General features: G+C 38.9%; 1 protein-coding gene across 4 annotated transcripts in view; it reads left to right on the plus strand.

Moving 5' to 3' along the window:
* cpne5a (copine Va) overlaps positions 1–19,635 on the plus strand; it is a 179,525-nt gene that overhangs the window by 101,738 nt on the left and 58,152 nt on the right. For 3 of the 4 annotated variants that reach the window (XM_057860861.1, XM_057860870.1, XM_057860890.1), the window contains 3 exons: positions 2,088–2,151; positions 15,710–15,813; positions 15,901–16,005. In XM_057860861.1, the coding sequence (XP_057716844.1) occupies positions 2,088–2,151; positions 15,710–15,813; positions 15,901–16,005 (273 nt within the window). Of the gene's footprint in view, positions 1–179; positions 440–2,087; positions 2,152–15,709; positions 15,814–15,900; positions 16,006–19,635 lie in introns of those variants that run through there. The other variant, XM_057860879.1, reaches the window with a different exon arrangement.

Here is a 19,635-nt window from a genome sequence, read left to right on the forward strand (position 1 = left end):
CATTTTGATAATATATGTGTTTTATCACTTTTACTGTTTTCTTTTAAGTTATCTTGCTATATGATCTTGAGTTTTGCCTCTGCGTATATCGTCTGTGTGCACAGAATGTAGCTTCTTGCATACACGCATGAGGGCACGCATGGGTGGACATTGCAAAACACAATACTGTATTACCGCGCTTCTGTAATGCCACAAAACTGCAGGCTCGGAGGGTTAGACTGCGTGTAATAACGCATGACTGAGCTCAAGTGCAGAGCGAACTGCTGAAGCTACAGAAGCTGTTGCCTTGCACTACCTGCAGCAGGCTACACTTGTGGAGCATCTCAAGTGCAGGAAGCTGTACGTTTCACATCATTTCATCATCAAAGTGTTGCAGGAGCGTTCACATCACCAGCCGACATTTCACAGAAGGCACAAAGAAAATAACAAAAGGAACCAGGTACACCCAGAGTATCTGTATTTACTGAATGAGTTCCTCTATATACAGGAGCTTTCGTCACATTATCTGAAATTTAAAAGCAGTCTAGAGTGTCTTAATATTTAGGTGAAGATGTTGCACGACATGCAGGTTCCTGTAGTCCATTACAAAGGTGTGAACATGAGTTTTAAGAAGGGTGAAAAGGTTCTACCAGTCTAGTGGTATTTGTTTTACTACATTTTCTAATGTTGATCCAGGAGGTTCAGGTAGTCTACTACATGGTTGTAAGTTGGCTCCAGAAGTAGTAGTGTTGAATAGCAGTTTTTCACACGCTATTGTCATTGTGTGCATGTTTGCATTACTTGCCATGGTGCAATTAGCTTGCGTAGCTAATTTTTCCAAATCTTTTTCTTTGTTTAAACATGTAAGAAATGGACAGGTAATTTGAGATTAACTTGAACATTTGATTTCACATTTAAGTGGGTAGGCGCTCCAGAGTCACATCTATTTCATTGCATAACTTTAAAAACTTTAAACTTTAAAAAGTCCTACATAATATTTCTTTTTCACACTCAATAACATACAGCCTCTTGAAAAGATCCTTTTAATGCCGACTCATCTTAACGTGACCGTGGTGACAGCTCGGCCATTATGGCTTGGCCTCAGCAGTGAAATGTTTACTAGCTCTTTGGAGATTTCCATCTAACGATGACTCGTCTGGAAACATCAATAATTCAAGGGCACTTAATTCACCTTGAAAAGGGTCCCTGTGGAGCTTGAAGAAGCAACTAGAGAGTGTTTGCCGTCGATGCTTCATTTGGTATTCTCGTTTCATTAAAAGATCAGGCGTAGCAGGGGCGTATTTGAGATTTGTAGTATTAGAGCTGCTTAGCCCCTCATTACAATGTCTAACACACAGGATCCTAATCACGTCATATTTTCTGATCAGATGAATCCTGGGTACATCAGACAATGTCACTTTCAAAATGGATGGTGTTGTGGTATCTAAAAATATTCAAACGTTTGTGTAGACTACAAATGACTTTTATTCCCTCCAACACAGAGGCCACTGTGCTTGATTATGTCAGACATTTCCTGAAAAGGCTTCTAGTTTTAAGATTAGGGAATGGATTTCTTCTTGGACTCCAGCTGACCCGTATACCTAATGAAGACAAGCACTATAGAATAAAGCCTTTTTTCTCCGATGTCTGAAAAACCCTACTAAAATAAGCTTGGAAAAGTGGCTAAATATGAATTCTCTTTGGAGCAATTGATATCTTAATTCGTTGTTGGAGTAATAAGATTTTAAAGACACCATAGCCGCTCTGGTGTTCAAATAAGTCTTCATACAGATTTTATCAGGAAGATAGGGATCATATGGGCTCATCTGTTTCACCATTTTTCCACCACATTGCGTCAAGATGAGGACGGGGTAAAAACAAGACATACGTCAATGTAAATGCAGCTGCTGTGCTGAAGCCAAATCATGCGCTCATTAGAGCTGTCGCACGATTTCGCCAGTGTCTTCTTGTTGCAGTTTTACATGACAAATGCGTGCCTGAGAACGAGTTACACTGCTTTAACTCGCCATTGTTTTCTTTACTTAACTGTCCGCTGTGACATATGCCCTGGTGATTCTAATCATTTGTGTTTTTCTTTCTTTCTGCAGTGGAATACCCGGGAAGAAATGTGGGACCATTATCCTGTCTGCTGAGGAGTTGGGAAACTGCAGAGTAAGTTTTCAGCTCAAAACATTACCCTTTCAGGGACAGTGGTCACTACAGTGGACATCTATTCAAAAGTTGTATTAGCATAATTTATTCACGGCTAGCCCAGGTCACAGAGTATGTGTTGTGATAATTAGTCAAAGATGGAAAATGTTATAGAAAATACCAACTGACAGCAATGAAAATCCAATCCATTTCAAGTGGGAGCGGGTGGAAGCAATCACTTCCAGACCTTCCCAGTTAAAATAGATAGGGCGTCTATTGCCTTCAATGGCAGCCAAGGAGTTCAGCAATGGGATTTATAAAACAAAACAAACTAAAATAAAATTGCCAGAGCAATATACACTCATTTAAAATGGTCTTTGTTCTTCTCTGTATTTTTTACAATTTGTTTTAAATTCTTTTTTGATTTTTTTTTTTTTTTTTTTTTCAATTTAATTTCAATGTATTTACATTATTTATTATGGGTTTTTTTTGTTTGTTTTTTTAATTTTATTTTTTTACTGTTATACTGTCTAAATAATTATTTTATTTCCAAAATGGATCCTTCAATTCATTTATTCATTTTTTTAAATGATTGATTTTAATTGCCAATCGCAACACTATACTACAATTGAATGTCATATGAGAGCCACAAAATATTGTCCTTCGGGCCACAGTTGGAAGCTGGGCGGCAGGTTCGAGTCCCCTGTCCTCTATGAATGTCTTTTTTTTTTTTCTTCTTCTTAATTAAGTAAAATTTGCATTATTCATGCACCAAAGGGTTAAATGGAAACATGATGCATAGGGCAGCATTCTAGATGAGTAGTGGGTGTGATGCCCAGTTCTGTGATACTGGGTTTTAATCTTAACTTTGACACTTAAGAAAGCTTCGAAAAATAATAATACAATTAAATTAACATATTTATTTCACCTTTTAAATGAATGCCTTATGGGGCACTTACTTTCTGTATGGAAATTTTGTCTGTTGTGAGCTAGATTGGTTCAATAAGGGTGATTCAAAATAAATCACATTAAGTGCTGCCCGGGAAGCCCTGGAAAGACTTAATGTTCACAACTAGTTTCCTTCGCTCTTGGCTATAAAATTGTCTATGGTGCTGCATGCATTTACTCCTTGAATGTTTAATGATACAAAGACAAGCAAGCATCAAATGATTCAATATTTTCATTTTGGATACACAAAGTGTAGCTGCTGTAGTTGTTAAAAAATCTCATACCAATACTCAATGATTTTTTTAAACAATCTCTTAAACTGATGGATTTATTTTTCACACATTTTTATTGAACTTGTTTAAGCTACACAGCGAATCCCTCCATTATTCACAAATTCCACTTTCTCTGTTTTCTTCAATGGAACCTGTCCTGCTCTTAAATGTGGGTTTCTACTATTTTTACTAGACCCATGCCACATGACTGCCTTAAAGTCCTGAGTAATACAAAACAAGACTGCTTTAAAGTCCTGACCAATACCAAAGAGAGAATTTTGCATCTCAATTGCAAGACTAGGCGTAGGTATAATATAACCTGGGTTGTTTACAGAATTCATGAACAGTCTTCAAAATTTTCAACGTATTTGCTGCCATTGACAGCACTAGACAGATGAACGTTTGTTCATCTCCCAGCTTTAATAGATTGAACATTTACTAGTGATAAACTAATTCAAATTTACAGCCGAAGGATGAAAAGCGCCAATATGATTGGACGTCTATCATTGTCAATGGCACTGACAGTGTTAAGAGTCATGTCAAAAGTTTAAAAATTTATTAAAGTGTTATGGGTCATATTTTGTGGAACAGTATTTACAGTTTAGACCACATGGGCCATATTTTCATACACCTTCTAAATTGTGAACAGTGCGAGTGCGAATGGGTGATTTAGACAAGGTTCTGGCCATTTTGTGGACTGATGCAAGCCTGCACTTTGGAAAGAGAGCGCGGCTCATTCGCACCCAATCACCAGGCTTTATTTCATTCCCTTCCTAGGTGGTGTGCTTGTAGGTGCAGCCCCTTCCCATTTGAAGCCTTTCACCTGATCACTCTTGGCCATATGTGATCCCCCTCACTGACACTCCCGCTCCAATTTTGCCACAGCTAGTAGTATGATTTTAGAAAAACTGTGTAATAAAGATAATTATTATGTGGTAAATGTACCTATTTTTACAGTGATCTAGCGGGTTTAAATGCTAGTACGTTGGTGTGTTAGCCCCCCATTTCTTTTGCTGTCATTACTAACCATGCTACCACTCTTATTTACCCTTTCCTTTACCAAAATTGTTTAAACAAAAAGGAAAAACGGAACATTTCAAGATAGATCTTGGCCAGATACTGTAGATGAACTGCTTACCTAAGTAGATTGCGGGCTTTTGTCCTGGAGGTTGAATGTTTTTTTTCCTTCCCACACATTTTCTACCCAAAAGCGAGGACTCTTCAGCCCTTTTCACACATGCTGAAAACACCGTGAAAATCGCGGGAGTTGAACGGGCAGCCCTTGTTTGTGAACGCAATTTCCCGGGTCGACTGACACGGATATTATGCGGAAATTTCACGGGCAGCGTCTTAGTATAATTCCTGTGAAAGTCCCGGAACGAGGCTTATGTGACAGCAAGCGTTAAATCCGCATGTCACAGCATGATGGCTGATGACGTAAATATCATGGCGGGCCGATCGTCACTTCCGCTTTCTTTGCAGTAAGACGAAAAGCGGTAAATAAACGTCGCAATAATCAACATAGCAATTTGGAAATAGCTAACTTAAAATGAAAGCAATGAAATTAAATTGCTACTGGATCGTAGAGTCAAGGAAGAGAGTCCATCATCCATCTTTGGAAATGGATGAAAAAGTGTGGTTAACGTTGTTGCTGAGTTTAGGGCCCGCAACTGTGGAAACAAGATTGTGCCTCAAAGCACAAAACAGCGGAGGTAAGCGTTCAAGGGTTTATTAAATACAAACAAAAATACACACGATCGCAGAAAAGGGGGAATAACACAATTGGTCCGTGACAGAAGGTCAACGGGGATCAATAATAATAACCTAAGCGGTAGCCAGACAGCCGATTAGACAACAAGGCAAGGCAAAGCAAATTTATTCATATATCACAATTCAACACAAGGCAATTCAAAGTGCTTTACATCACATGAATATCATAAAAATCACATTAAATCAATAGAACGTAAAAACAAAGACAATCGAAACAAGAAATTAAATTATACATAAAAATCGCATTTAATCACGAATAGAATTTTTTTTAAAAAGTACGACTACTATTAATAATAATAATAATAATACAATTTTGTTGCTGACTAGTGAAAAATAAATTTCATTAAAAATGAACTCAAACGTCATTGACATTTTTATAGGCTGAAGGCTTGTCAAGTTGCCACATTGTTCAGCATGTGTACACTATCATTTTTCGAAGCCTCCAGTTTTGATTCTGAATCGATTCCGCCGTTATTTGCAAATGGATTACAATGAAATTTGGTAGGTATGTACTAGTATATTCTAAGGATCTGTAAGCATTCATCCATGGAACCAGATTTTCTTATTTTTTTGTATCAGGGCTGATTAATTTATCTTGGACTTAATGATGCCTGTAGGTTGGGAGTTCGCCAATAAAGGGGCATGAGTGCTGTTCATCACAGCCTTCAGCCTGTTGTAGCACACGAGTGCTTGTGTTCAAATTTGTTTCCTTGTGTGTTTATAATATTAAAGGTTTGTTCGTTCCAGAGTCAGTGTTGAAAAGGTTTAACGTTACATATGTAGCGAGAAGGGAAAACTTGCTCAATCGTTCTCCATTTTACAAAAGTTTGGTTCACAACTTTGTCTTAACTTTTAATTTTAAGCCAACTGTACATTTAAGTTTGAGAGCGCTGATTAGGACTATTGAAAATAGCACATGTAAGCATTTTTATTCAGGGGGCATCCTGTCTTTCAATGGCATTGTTTCTTTTATGTCATTTTAGGGTATTTGAAAGGGATAGGTAATGCACCAACCTTGTCAGGCTCCTGAAGGGTGTGTGTGTGTGTGTGTGTGTGGTTTCCCGGGAACATTTAGGAAAGGCTATGCTGCATGATTCAAGCCTGTGCCAAAGTGATTTAATCACTGATGAAATCACTTGTAAATTCTTTTTCAATCTCCAGGGGTTAGTTAATTTATCCACTTAGCCACATTTTGTAGAATATCAACCTGAGGCTGCGACTACACGGGTAATTGACTTGGCTCTTTGCTAATATTTCCTATTTTAGTGCTCACTGCTAATACACACTTCCTCTTGCATCCTTCATAACACTGCCGGGATTTCTGGAGGATCTAAATACGAATAAAACAGGATGACGCCCAGCAGTTACAACACACAGTCATCATTTGTTTTCACTTGTTCAGAGTGTGCTGTACAGCTTAGGGGCCATTCCATGTGAAGTCATAAGTCATTAAAACTGTAATTCAAGTACACATCTTTGAACAAAACAATTGCTGGACACTGAAGACAGCGTAAATGGTTACAACACCTAAAGTTTGTCCTAATTGTTTTTACCCACAGAGTTGAGGAGACAGCTCTTCTTCTAAATAGTGTCCATATCAGAGACCAACATCAGTCATTTTAAAAAGCATAATATGAAATTAATTCACAATGGGGATTATGTGTGTACAAGCATAAGCAGAGTTTAAGGGGGGGGGGGGGGGGGGCCTGGTGGCCGAAGAGAGTCATTGCATGTAATTGACTTTCCTATATATATAAGTTGTAAAGCAATAAAACAAACAACAAAAATGAATGAAATGAACAAAAAAGATTTTTATAAAGAGTCAAAATGATTTTTTGAACAGATCATGTGACGAGCACCTTAGACGGTCATTTGCTTTGCATATTATTTTCCACAAAAAAAAAAGTAAAAAAATTAGGGGAGGGCAATTTTATTTTTCAAACGATTTTTTCCTTTGAAAATATATTTTTGATTGAAGCAACTTTTTGGGGAATTGAATTATTTCGACACAAATGTCATACAAAAAGGATTGCTCAAATCAAAGAAAACTGACAACATTAAGCGTTCAAATGCAAATATTTGAGTCTCAAATATTTTTTCCCATTCAAACTTTTTTCTATTATTGAAATTTTTCTTTATTTGATTGAAGGGATTTTCTTTTGAAAATATATATTTTTTTGTTTGAAGCAACTTATTTTTTAATTGAATAATAAAGACACAAATGTCCTAGCCAAAATGTGGCCCAAACGCAAAACAACATTACTTCAATCAAATAAGTTGCTTCAACCAAAAAAAATTTGACTTCGACCAAAAAAAAATACAATTTAAAGAAAAATAGCTTTCAAATGCATTTTTTTGTGTTTCAAATTTCTTTTTGCATTCAAACACTTTTTTTTTTTTTTTTTTTTTTTTATGATTGAAGTGACATTTTGTGTTGAAAATATGTATTTTGATTGAAGCATTTTTGGATCGAATAATGAAGACACAATCTACCTCCATATGGCTCCGCCCAGGGGATACAATTTTTTTAATGGGGTAACTACATTGGCATGACACCGGCGGGCGTACCATATTCAATGGATGACGATCTTGGCGAAAAGTATAGCTGTCCTAAGCAGCCTGATTTAGAATTCCCCTCAAGAATGATGGGAAACAAAAAATGGTCATTTTCAATTTATCATTAAAAATATTCTTGTAAGTTAATTTTATTGCTGACACTGCTTTTTGGGGTCATCAACATGTTGTGCCCCCCCTACCCCAAAATTCAAACTCCGCCTATGTGTACAAGTGCCCCATGCTAACTTTGATCAAATTTGACAACTGTAACTGGGTTTATGGATACTTACATTTAATAGGGCACTTAAACATCATATGTGTCCTTTAAATTATATTTGCCAACATAATGTAAATGGGTGGATGCTCAATAGGACAATTAGAGAATGTGAGATCATAGACAACTTAAAAAAACTTAAAACTTTAAAATTCAAAAATTTTCAAAACCAAAGCCGTTAGCAACCTAAAACCAAAACAGGCACCTCTCTTACACATATATGAGTCTAAGTGAGCAACAGCATAAAAAATTCAAAGTCGTTCCCTAATAAAATCCCGATTAATTATTTTTTGTATAACAAAACTTAAAATGGCTATAAAATTCTCAAATTTTATGCTACATGCTCAAAAATCACCAAATTTAGATATAATCACCTATATTTTCGGGATCAATAGCAATATTTAACATATCTTATAGGTTTTTGCCCAAATAGCGACGTTTTCAACAGCTAATAAATCACCCAAATTTAACATAAAAAACTTAATACTTGACGAAAGCATTCAGAATCATCTTAATTTTACTCAACAAAGGCAAATTTTGCAATTTTCTATATACAATCACAACTTACAGTGCCCTCCATAATTATTGCCACCCCTGGTTAAGATAGCGAATATAAGCGAAACAGTTGAAGCGGTCCCAGTTGAAGCCTGGGACCGTGTGCTTTGGTCAGATGAGACCAAGATTGAGCTTTTTGGAACCAAACACTCTAATGCCCCTTTCCCACTGAAACTAGTGGGTCAACGCGTGTTTTTTCCAAGCCGATGCTACCCGCTAGCAACTGGCATTTGGCACCTTTCCCATTGACAAAAAAAAGCCGTGTCTTTTTTTTTTTTTTTTTCACCCATCTAACCCCCACTCCTCCTCAGCCGTGCTTAAGGTTACGTGACATCACCACGCTAAGATGCGCGACCGAATTCATTCGGTTCAAGGAAGTAAACAATGCAGAGCAACATGGCAGTAAAGGATCAACACTCTGCTTGTGCTGAGGCAATGTAGGCGACGTGAATTTTGGTTTGAAATTGAAAGGAGTCTTGTAAGTCACAGAAGGGGAAGAAGAGCCTTTGTTTCATCTGTTATGGCTATTGCTAACGCTGCTACACCGACTGCTCGCCGTATGTTGATCCGGCGACTGGCACGTTGTTATGACGCATCACGTAAGAGCCTACGTCACCACGTAGATTAGGGTGTTGACTGTTGACCCGGGGTTTTGCTTTCACACTGCATGACGATCAGAGCCGAGGTGATTTTAACGCGGGTCGCTTGGCGGGTTGATTGACACGGCTCGAGGCGGGTCGTTGCACCTTTCCCACTGCCACCAAAAGCCGATTGTTAGCGGGTTGACACGGGTTTTTTGGCCAGTGGGAAAGGGGTATATGTGGGTCTGGCGTGCCACAAAAGATGCGCATGCTGAAAAGCACCTCATACCCACTGTGAAGTATGGGGGTGGGTCAGTGATGCTGTGGGGCTGTTTCGCTTCCAAAGGCCCTGGGAACCTTGTTAGGGTGCATGGCATCATGAATGCTTTGAAATACCAGGACATTTTAAATCAAAATCTCTTGCCCTCTACCCGAAAGCTGAAGATGCGTCGTCACTGGGTCTTTCAGCAAGACAATGACCCTAAACATATGGCCAAATCTACACAGAAATGGTTCACCAGACACAAAATCAAGCTCCTCCCTTGACCATCTCAGTCCCCAGACCTTGTTTTGTTGGCAAAAGGGGGTTGTACAAAGTATTAACACCAGGGGTGCTAATAATTGTGACACACATTATTTGATGTCAAATAATTGTTTCTTTATGTGGGATTTTTTCCCCACTGAATAAATGCACTTGTATTGAAGGTTGGATTTTTCTCTTTTTTTCCATTAAGGCCCCATATTATTTGAATAAAAAAATATATTAGAAGCTAAAAAAGACATCTTAACCAGGGGTGCCAATATTTATGGAGGGCACTGTATTTAGGTTGAATTCCGATGTCACGATTTCCTCAGCACGTCTTTCTGGCCGGCTATGTGGCCCTCGCCGGTTTTGGATTGAAATTTTACATAAAATTACACATAAAGGCCGATATTTTTTTTGTATGCACACAGAAATGTCTAAATTACTATTTTTTTGCCCAAAAACGGGCAGTTGGCTGAAAATTACCTGATTTTTTTTTTTATGTAAAGTTACGCTATTGTGAATGGATACAAAATCCAACATGGCGGCCATCACAAAACAAAGAGCTTTTTAAGTTGAAAATTCTTGTAAATAAATGTGCAAATCCTGGAATTTCTATACATATTTACGTAAAACAGTTTAGATCCTTGTTTAAAAGCGAAAAAAAAAAAGGGCAGTTATCAATCATTTTACATAAATATTCATTCATTCATTCATTTTCCATGCCGCTTTTCCTCACGAGGGTCGCGGAGGTGCTGGAGCCTATCCCAGCCAACTACGGGCAGTAGGCAGGGGACACCCTGAACTGGTTGCCAGCCAATCGCAGGGCTTTTACATAAATATTTCAAGCTAAAGTTACGCGAATTATTTCCATTCATTCTTTTCACAAAGTTTCAAAGTTCATGCATGGTGGTATTTTATATAATAATTACCTTGAATCCTCGGCCAAATCACCCTTGAGACACTCCTGCCTGCTTGTATGCACTAAAACTTTTGTCCAGTTTCCACCTAAATCAGGCGTTAGAATGCAGCGTGTCTTTGACTTTATCGCAGTTAATGCTGCTACGACGCTCTGCCTGGCCTAACCCCCTACGGGAAGCCGTGGTGCAATGTCTGCAGGAACTGTCTTGTCAACTGATAGTGAAGCCTATGATGAGATGTTCGGTGAATCAGACACAGAGGGAGATTATGAATTTGTGAGAATGGATTTATTACTTGACCGTTACAGCAACTCGTGATATAGACCTTTACACTATTGCTGGCAATGACAAAAATGAAAAGGAAAAAACACATCAAAGATTCTGATTCATTTTGCCACCACTGACTGTTTCAATCCGATTTTGAATATTTTCAAATCCCTGCTGTGATGACTGCAAACATAAATGTATGAGTGGAAATAATAGTGATGGTGTGGAGAAGCTTTAATGAGTGTGATGAAATCAGCATTCTCTCATTAATATGGAGGACAGTTGGAGGTGTCAGATAAGCTGCTCAATCATTGCCTTACTGATGCAGGTGTGTCACCTGCGCACTCCATCATTGCATTCAGCATGTGAAACCATAAAACGCAATTAAAACAAGATCACTTCTCTTGACTGCTACAATCATCCTGTGGTCACATTTTAAGATTTAGCAATATGGCCTTGAAATGAAATTACATTTTTTTCTCCCTTTGCATGTCGAAAAGTTAAATGACATTCAAAACAAGTTTTTCTTGTCTCCCACTTCGAGGCTTCTACCCTGTGACTGGTTGACAATTTTTTAACTTGTAGTCACAGATATGAATTTGTATATGGCGGAAAACACTCAGGTTACTTGAAGTTCCGCTCTGAGACCCCCAATTTGGCCAACATGTGTGATATATCATTGGAAAGCCTAAAATCTAAATTTTCTGGGGGAAGAAAAATTTTGAACAGGAGGGCATTTAAAAAAAACATTTTTTTTTTACATAGCAAAACCCTATTTGGAGGTGAGAGCACGCAAGAGCAGAATTAAAGACGCCATGACTTTAACAAGATATTATCGCGTACTTACCTTGTTTCGATCCAAAAACTCCATGTAGCATGTATCACCAAGTGTCAAGACTCAGCTGTGAATGGCCACTGCTGGATTTTGGGGGGGATTTTATGGGTGAAACATTGTAATATAACAAAGGTCGCGATGCAGAAATCGCAGACATCAAGGAGTTTGTTTTTTTTTTTTCTTTGTTTGGATCAATTATTTATCATCTAACATATCGTAGAAAATGCAACAGTAACAATAAAAATACAATTAAAGCGATAGTTATGGGGTAGATACAGTATCTGTGACTTTTTTACAGACGCCATTTTTTTCATTGTGACGTAATTTGGTTAAATGTGAAAAATATGCGAGTGAATAATTTTTTGAAGTCTTTTTTTTTTTTTTAAACGAAATATTAGACATCAATTAATGATTCTAAGCTAAAAATGACAGCAATTTTGAATCATAAATATAATTAATTACCTACGTTTTATGGCTGGGTTGAAACAAAAGCGGTTGAGCGACGTCTGTAAACAGGGGTTTCCAGGGTAAAACGGACAAATTAAAAATTGTTCGCGGGCTTAATGCGCCATTAATCTGCTATGGCACCATATAGGCATATTGTTCTATCAAAGTTGTTCAATCAAACAAGAGGTCTTTTGGCTTAAAATACAGCAGTTTCTTTTAAAGAGGAGTGCAAGAGGATAAACTGCTTTTTCAGTCTTGTCTGTGTTTTCCGCCACATACAAATACAAATGTCTACTCATCCATAGTACATCTTTTTGACAAAAATTGTACTCCATACACTTGATTGCTGCCACTGTGCCCATATCAAAATCCGTATTGAGTCATTACTGCATTCCAGCTCAGCAAAAATACAGCAACATTATTTTTGTAACATGTTTTTTTTTTTTTTTTAACGACAGAAAAATACCTCTCTATTGTAAATACATAAATATAAAACCATCTTAAAATCTAATGAAAACGAATGCTGGCAAATAAACTTGTTTTATGAAGCACAATTAAACCAAAAGCATCCCTGCAGTCACAGTAGATCAGCGGTGTATCCATGCATTGTGAGTGATGTCAAGTGCTTTGACTCCTGCTCTGGTTGGTCATTTGCCCCGCAGCTAACATCTGCTCCGTGCTCCTATCGTTTTCTCATTTTGTATTTTGGTGTTAGGGTGCTTTTCCCGTTTAATAAATGGATGAAAGTGCCTTGACTGGTGACCTTCTCTATTTTCCACTGCTCGTCGACAGTTGTTTAGAAGCTCAATGGTCTCTGTATGGTGTAATTAAAAAATTTTTAAAAACAAAACATTGAAGCGGTATGTAGCTGCGGTCCACTGTAAGTAGACTTTTGGGCTTCCTTGTTTACCTGTTCACCACACTGTCTCATTAGTGCACAATATCTAATAGCGTGACCAGCATCTGATTGCAAGAGAGTTTTAGGGCCAAGTTCTGTCTTTTTTGTCTTTGTAATGGCAGCCCACATTGAAATGGTGCCCAAATGAGTGTAATTACGCTAATGCCAGCCTTTCCGATGTATTATTATCTACACTCACACGTATCCTGTGCATTGTGTAAGGAGGTCCCTCCTCCATACACACACGGGTGCTGACATATTCTTTTGTGACTGTGATCAACAAGGTAATTCCCATTTAATAGCCCTCATCCTGTCTTTTAATGTATTAGCATCTTGATATTATAATAGTAACAATAAAAAAAAAGTAAAATAATGTATTACTAATGGTTTGATGAATAGTAACTAATTACATCACCTCTGATTTATAGTATTTTGATTATATTATTTGTCAACAAGTTTTCGTTAGTATTTAAAATATCTGTTACTATCCACTGCCTAAATGATAATTGTTAACGGATCTATGGCGTTTATGTTAGCACTAAGCTAAAAGGACATATAGTGTATCACAAAAGTGAGTACACCCCTCGCATTTTTGCAGATATTTAAGTATATCTTTTCATGGGACAACACTGACCAAATGATACTTTGACATGATTAAAAGTAGTGGTGGTAGTACCAAATTTATTTATTTATTTTATATTACCCTAACCCTCAAAATAACTCAAAACATCTAAACCCCTGGCAACAAAAGTGAGTACACCCCTTGGACGGGTGGGCTTTCTTGTGTACCGTCTTCGGAAGAGGCTTCCTCCTGGGGTGACAGCCATGCACACCAATTTGATGTAGAGTGCAGCGTATGGTCTGAGCACTAACAGGCTGAGACCCCCCACCTCTTCAATCTCTGCAGCAATGCTGACAGCACTCCTGTAACGAGTCACATGACATTTTGGAGTGAAAATGACAACAGTACTCAATTTAGACATTTAGGGATGTACGCAGGGGTGAAAGTGGGCCAGAACGGTCAGGAACGCAGTTCCGGTATAAGACTCAGGGCCAGAACGCAGTTCCGGTATAAGATTCAGGGCCGGAATGCTGTTCCGGTATAAGATTCAGGGCCGGAATGTTGTTCCGGTACACTGTTCTTTGATTCCGAAAATATGACAGCAACTGTCAAAAACGCTATGTAAAAAAAAAAAATGCTAAGCTGCCACACATGCATTTCATCTCCAAGAAAAAAACAATCTACCATCAACAGATTTATATACACAAGTGTTAACAACAAGCATAATAAATGCTTTTGTAGCGTAGTCCAGTTCCACCAATATTTATTATTGATTTTATTCCACGGACGGCATGGAGGTTTCCCCAGCTGCTGCAGTTATCTGAGTCTGATGATGATGAGTCACGTCAATGTGCAAATGCACGCAGCAAAGCAAAACGCCTGGACTCATTTATCCGTTCAATTGACTGGGATACTGAGATGGTTAGCTCTGATTGGTTCAAATCTGCATTTTTTCTGGAACAGCAAAATAAAAAAATTAAAAAAGTTTGTTGAATTGATGCGACAAAAAAAAGGGCAATGCAACATAAAATGGATAAAATCTTTAAGAGCAACGAAAGAGTTGAGGAGGCTTATTTATTATATTTAGTTTTATTTGCTCTGATGGGGAGGTTCAGAACATCTTAGCTGTCAATGTGCACTTTGGACTTATACTAGTATTTGTTCGTTTATGTTAGGCTACTTATTCATTTCCTTATGATTTAAAAAGTCAATGTTTGCGCGATCTTCAAAATATATATATATATATATATATATATATATATATATATATATATATATATATATAATTCCATTTTACTCTGCATGATATACAGTTATTTATATCTTTATTATTCAAAAAAAAAAAAGGTAAATGTTTACATTGACTTCAATTTTAATATACATCCTATGTTCTTAAGTAGGTGAAATTGAGATTTGGCATTTAGTATTTGAGGAAATGAGGGAAAATAAAAATTAGGAGATGGAGGTTGGGGTTATTGCTGCTTTTGTTAACTTTTGTTTTGCAAATCATTGAAAAAATACAATTTTGAATGAAAATCGGTTTTTATATGTGTTATGGAAACGACTGTGCTAAAACAGTTTAAGAGGTTTGACACCCCCCCCCCCCCCCCCCCCAAAAAAAAAGGAAGAAAAAAATAAATAAAATTTTGGGCTTCGGGGCGACCTTCACGTCGGGTAGTTCCGGCAAGATAATCAAATGGATGTACTGTACGTAGTTTCTAAGGGGTGTACTCACTTTTGTTGCCAGGGGTTTAGATATTAATTGCTATATTTTGTGTTATTATGAGGGGAAAATAAATAAACTCTATTATATAAGCTGCACACAGACTACTTTTCATTGTGTCAAAGTGTCATTTTGTCAGTGTTGTCCCATGAAAAGATATACTTAAATATCTGCAGAAATGCAAGGGGTGTGATACACTGTATGTATCATATGTCATAGTATATGATGCATGAAATATATCATGCACACAAAATGTTAATTTGAGCAAACACCACAACAGAACAGAGACAATCGAGAAGACTGTATGGCAGACATGCTAACCACTGGGCTATTGTGGTTCTTTGGTCTAGTAATGTTCAACAGATTGGACCACTCTCACCATCAATGGCAGCCAATGAGTGACAGTGAAAATTCTTTGTAATGTTCCTTTGTCTTTTTCCTCTTGAAGGACTACGCCAGCATGCAGTTTTGCGCCAACAAGCTGGACAAGAAAGACTTCTTTGGCAAGTCGGACCCCTTCATGGTCTTCTACAGGAGCAATGAGGATGGCACGTAAGTTTGCCTCTTGCTTTTCAGCGTAGAAGCTAAGTCAGAGATGGGGACATACTTGAAGAAAGCAGATGTGTTTTTGATCTTCAGATTCACCATTTGCCACAAGACTGAAGTGATGAAGAACACACTGAACCCAGTGTGGCAGCCCTTCTCCATTCCCGTGCGGGCGCTCTGCAATGGAGACTATGATAGGTAGGTCCAAACATACCACATCATTTTGTCACAAATTAGTTTGCAGAACCAAAAGCCACAACTGGCCGATCCACTCAGTTTTACAACCGTTGTTCTTCACTATGAATGCACTGAAGTCACATTGGCTGATACTTAATTTTGTATCCACATTTTGAAGACGGAAAATAAGAGGAGAGTCATAAACAATGTGTGTGCTTACATGTGTGTAAGCCTGACGGTGGTTAGAAGTGGTCAGACCTTGCCATCTTTTGCATGCTGGGTGTCACGAAGTGGTTTTTTGCTCTGTTGCCCTCTCTGCTCACCTGCGACTTAATTGGGTCAGACAGATGGAGGCTAGCCCTGACGACACCTTTGAGGATTTGGAAGAGCTGAAGGCTCCTCTGTCATTTACAACCTTGCCTTCTTTTCCCACACTAATGTCTGACTGGTTGCCGTTGTTGTTTGTACGCTATGATTATTTAAGAAATGTAAATTCAGTCAAATGTTTGAATTGTTCTAACCCAATTTTTCATTTTGTTTTTATCTGAGACAGCATTTTGAATTTAGGTCAGCAATACTTTTATGAAATGTCTGTGTTCTGCAATACATTACCTGACAATGAAATTTTACCATGCTCTTGCTACTCCATTTCTAACATGTCTGCATGTAATTTATCCTATTCCACACCAAGGAGCACATCGAAAAGTACACTGAAGAATATAAATGAATTGTGGGGGTTTAGGTAAATATTTATAATTTATCAAAAAATGTTTTTATATTTTGTGATTAAAATGCCTACTTTTTAAAATATTCAAAATGTACTTATCTTTTAAGATATGTAACAAGTCATACATAGTTAAATAGACTGTTTTGTGAAAAAGGCAAAGGCATAAAAAAAAAAAAAAATGGCAGAAAAAAAGCTTTTTGTGTGTGTGTGATGATGTTTTTTAAGACAAAGTTGTATTTCACATAATGATTTACTATCATTTTTAAGGGAAACAAAACACATGTAACACATGTTTTTAGAAAAACAAAGCCTTTTTTCAAGGAAACATTATTAAAACATTACACTGATAAAAATAAATTCACACCAAATAAAAAGTATGAATGAATTTTGAATACATCCATCCATCCATCCATCCATTATCTTTCGATTGCGCCGGGGTCGGGTTGCGGGGGCACGGCTTTAACAGGGAAACCCCTTTTAAAGAAGACTTCGCTCTCCCTAGCCACTTCAACCAGCTCCTCTGGCGGGATCCCAAAGCATTCCCAGGCCAACCTAGAGACATAGTCTCTCCTGCGTGTCCTGGGTCTTCTCCAGGGCCTCCCGCTGGTGGGACATGCCCAGAACACCTCTACAGGGAGGCGTCTAGGAGGCATCCAAGCCAGATGCCTAAGCCACCTCAACTGGCTCCTTGCAATGCTGAGGAGTAGCGGCTAGACACAGAGTCCCTCCCGGATGACCGAGCTTCTCACCCTATCTCTAAGGGGAGCCCGGACACCCTCCGGAGAAAACTAATTTCGGCCGCTTGTATCCGGGATCTTGTTCTTTCGTTCATGACCCACAGCTCGTGACCATAGGTGAGGGTAGGAATGTAGATCGATTGGTAAATCGAGAGCTTCGACTCTCGGCTCAGCTCCTTTTTCAACCGGTGTAGAGTCCGCATCACTGCAGACGCTGCACTGATCCACCTGTCGATCTCCCGCTCCCTCCTACATTCACTCGTGAACCAGACCCTAAGATACTTGAACTCCTCCACTTGGGGCAGGATCTCATCGCCGACCCAGAGAGGGCAGGTCACCGTTTTCCGACTGAGGACCATGCTCTCTGATTTGGAGCTCACAGCTTGATGAAGCCAACAGCACCACATAATCTGCAAAAAGCAGAGATGCAATACTGAGGCCACTAAACTCTGACCCGCGACAGGACACCCCGAGGCACACGGCCCAACGCCTTCTCCAAATCTTAACAATGTATGATATATGTGGGCCGAAATAGAAAACAAAGAAGAGGGCAATTTACTCAACCCCGATTTTGGCAGACTTGCATTGGCTGTAACAATGTATTGCACAAACAGTTGAGGGCTAAGAGTGGTGCCCACATGAGGTTACCTTCTCTGGGCCTGATGATTGACAGCAGAAGCAGATCACCCAAACTATCCTGAAAGCAACTCGAAGAGTGTCAAAGTCTTTGCTCATTCCCAATGAATGCCCCCCAGCTCGCTTAGTGGGTTACCAGCCCCCGAGCCCAATTTATTTAGGAAGCTTGCAAAATATTCTTTCTCCCATGAGGTAGTTTTCTATATTAGGCTTTTCCCCAATCTTACTCAGTTTTTGTTAGTGTGTTTTGAGTTGCAAAGGCCTGGCAAATTTCTACAAAGTTCTCACAAAGTCTCTGGTAAATTTCCTAAAGGGGGGTTAATTAAGGGAATTTGGAAAATATTCTAGATTAGATAATTAACGTGGAGAATAGTTAATGCAGAACGACAGACATGACTGTACTTAAAGATGGGTGTTGATTATTATACTGTAGGTCGGCCAGTTTCAGAAGGAAGCCTTCGCCAGTGATTGTTGCAGTCAAGTGTGTAGACCTGTCAATGGCCTGTCTCTGTCTTTGAAGACTTGACCAGGAGCTCATTTAACTCATTGGCTGCCGTTGGCAGGGAGTTAATATGGAATGGACATCAACCACTGCCAATGACAGGCAATAAATTAAACTTAGATTAAGGATTGGTTCAAGCAACCATAATTCTAGTACACGCACCTGTTATGAATTTGTATGTTGAACATGGAATTTTCTGATATTTGGATGAAAGCCGCCTCTCAGTTTGCTTTAATTTCGAATACCTAATATGGAATTAATTAGCTTTTACCTGAAACAACAGATGTCAAAAATACTGTATTATTTTTCTCAGTTCACAAAAAAGTCGAGCTCCCCAAGTGGTAGATTAAAAGAATTGCATTGTAAAGTTGAGTTTTAAATATTTTAGTAATGTTTTTAAACAATGGTTTGGTCCGCATTGCTGGCAGTAAGTCGAATTCGTTGTGGGGGTCCGGTTTGGTGACCTTAGCATTGCATCTCTGCTTTTTGCAGATTATGTGGTGCTGTTGGCTTCATCAAGCCGTGACCTCCAACTCTCACTGGAGCGTTTCGCAGTCGAGGGTGAACCGGTTGGGATGAAGGTCAGCACCTCCAAATCAGAGACCATGGTCCTCAGTCGGAAAAGGGTGGAGTGTCCTCTCCGGGTCAGGGATGAGATCCCGCCCCAAGTGGAGGAGTTCAAGTATCTTGGAGTCTTGTTCACAAGTGAGGGTAGGAGGGAGTGGGAGATCGACAGGCGGATTGGTGCAGTGTCTGCAGTGATGCGGACTCGGCACCGGTCCGTAGTGGTGAAGAAGGAGCTGAGCCGAAAGGCGAAGCTCTCGATTTACCAGTTGATCTACGTTCCTACTCTCACCTTTGGTCACGAGCTGTGGGTCACGACCAAAAGAACAAGATCCCGGGTACAAGCGGCCGAAACGTAGGGGTGTCGGGGCTCACTGTTAGAGATAAGGTGAGAATCTCGGTCATCCGGGAGGGACTCGGTGTCGAGCCGCTACTCCTCAGCATTGCGAGGAGCCAGTTGAGGTGGCTTAGGCATCTGGCTCGGA

This window comes from Corythoichthys intestinalis, chromosome 2, assembly GCF_030265065.1.
Source record: "Corythoichthys intestinalis isolate RoL2023-P3 chromosome 2, ASM3026506v1, whole genome shotgun sequence".
NCBI lineage: Eukaryota > Metazoa > Chordata > Actinopteri > Syngnathiformes > Syngnathidae > Corythoichthys > Corythoichthys intestinalis.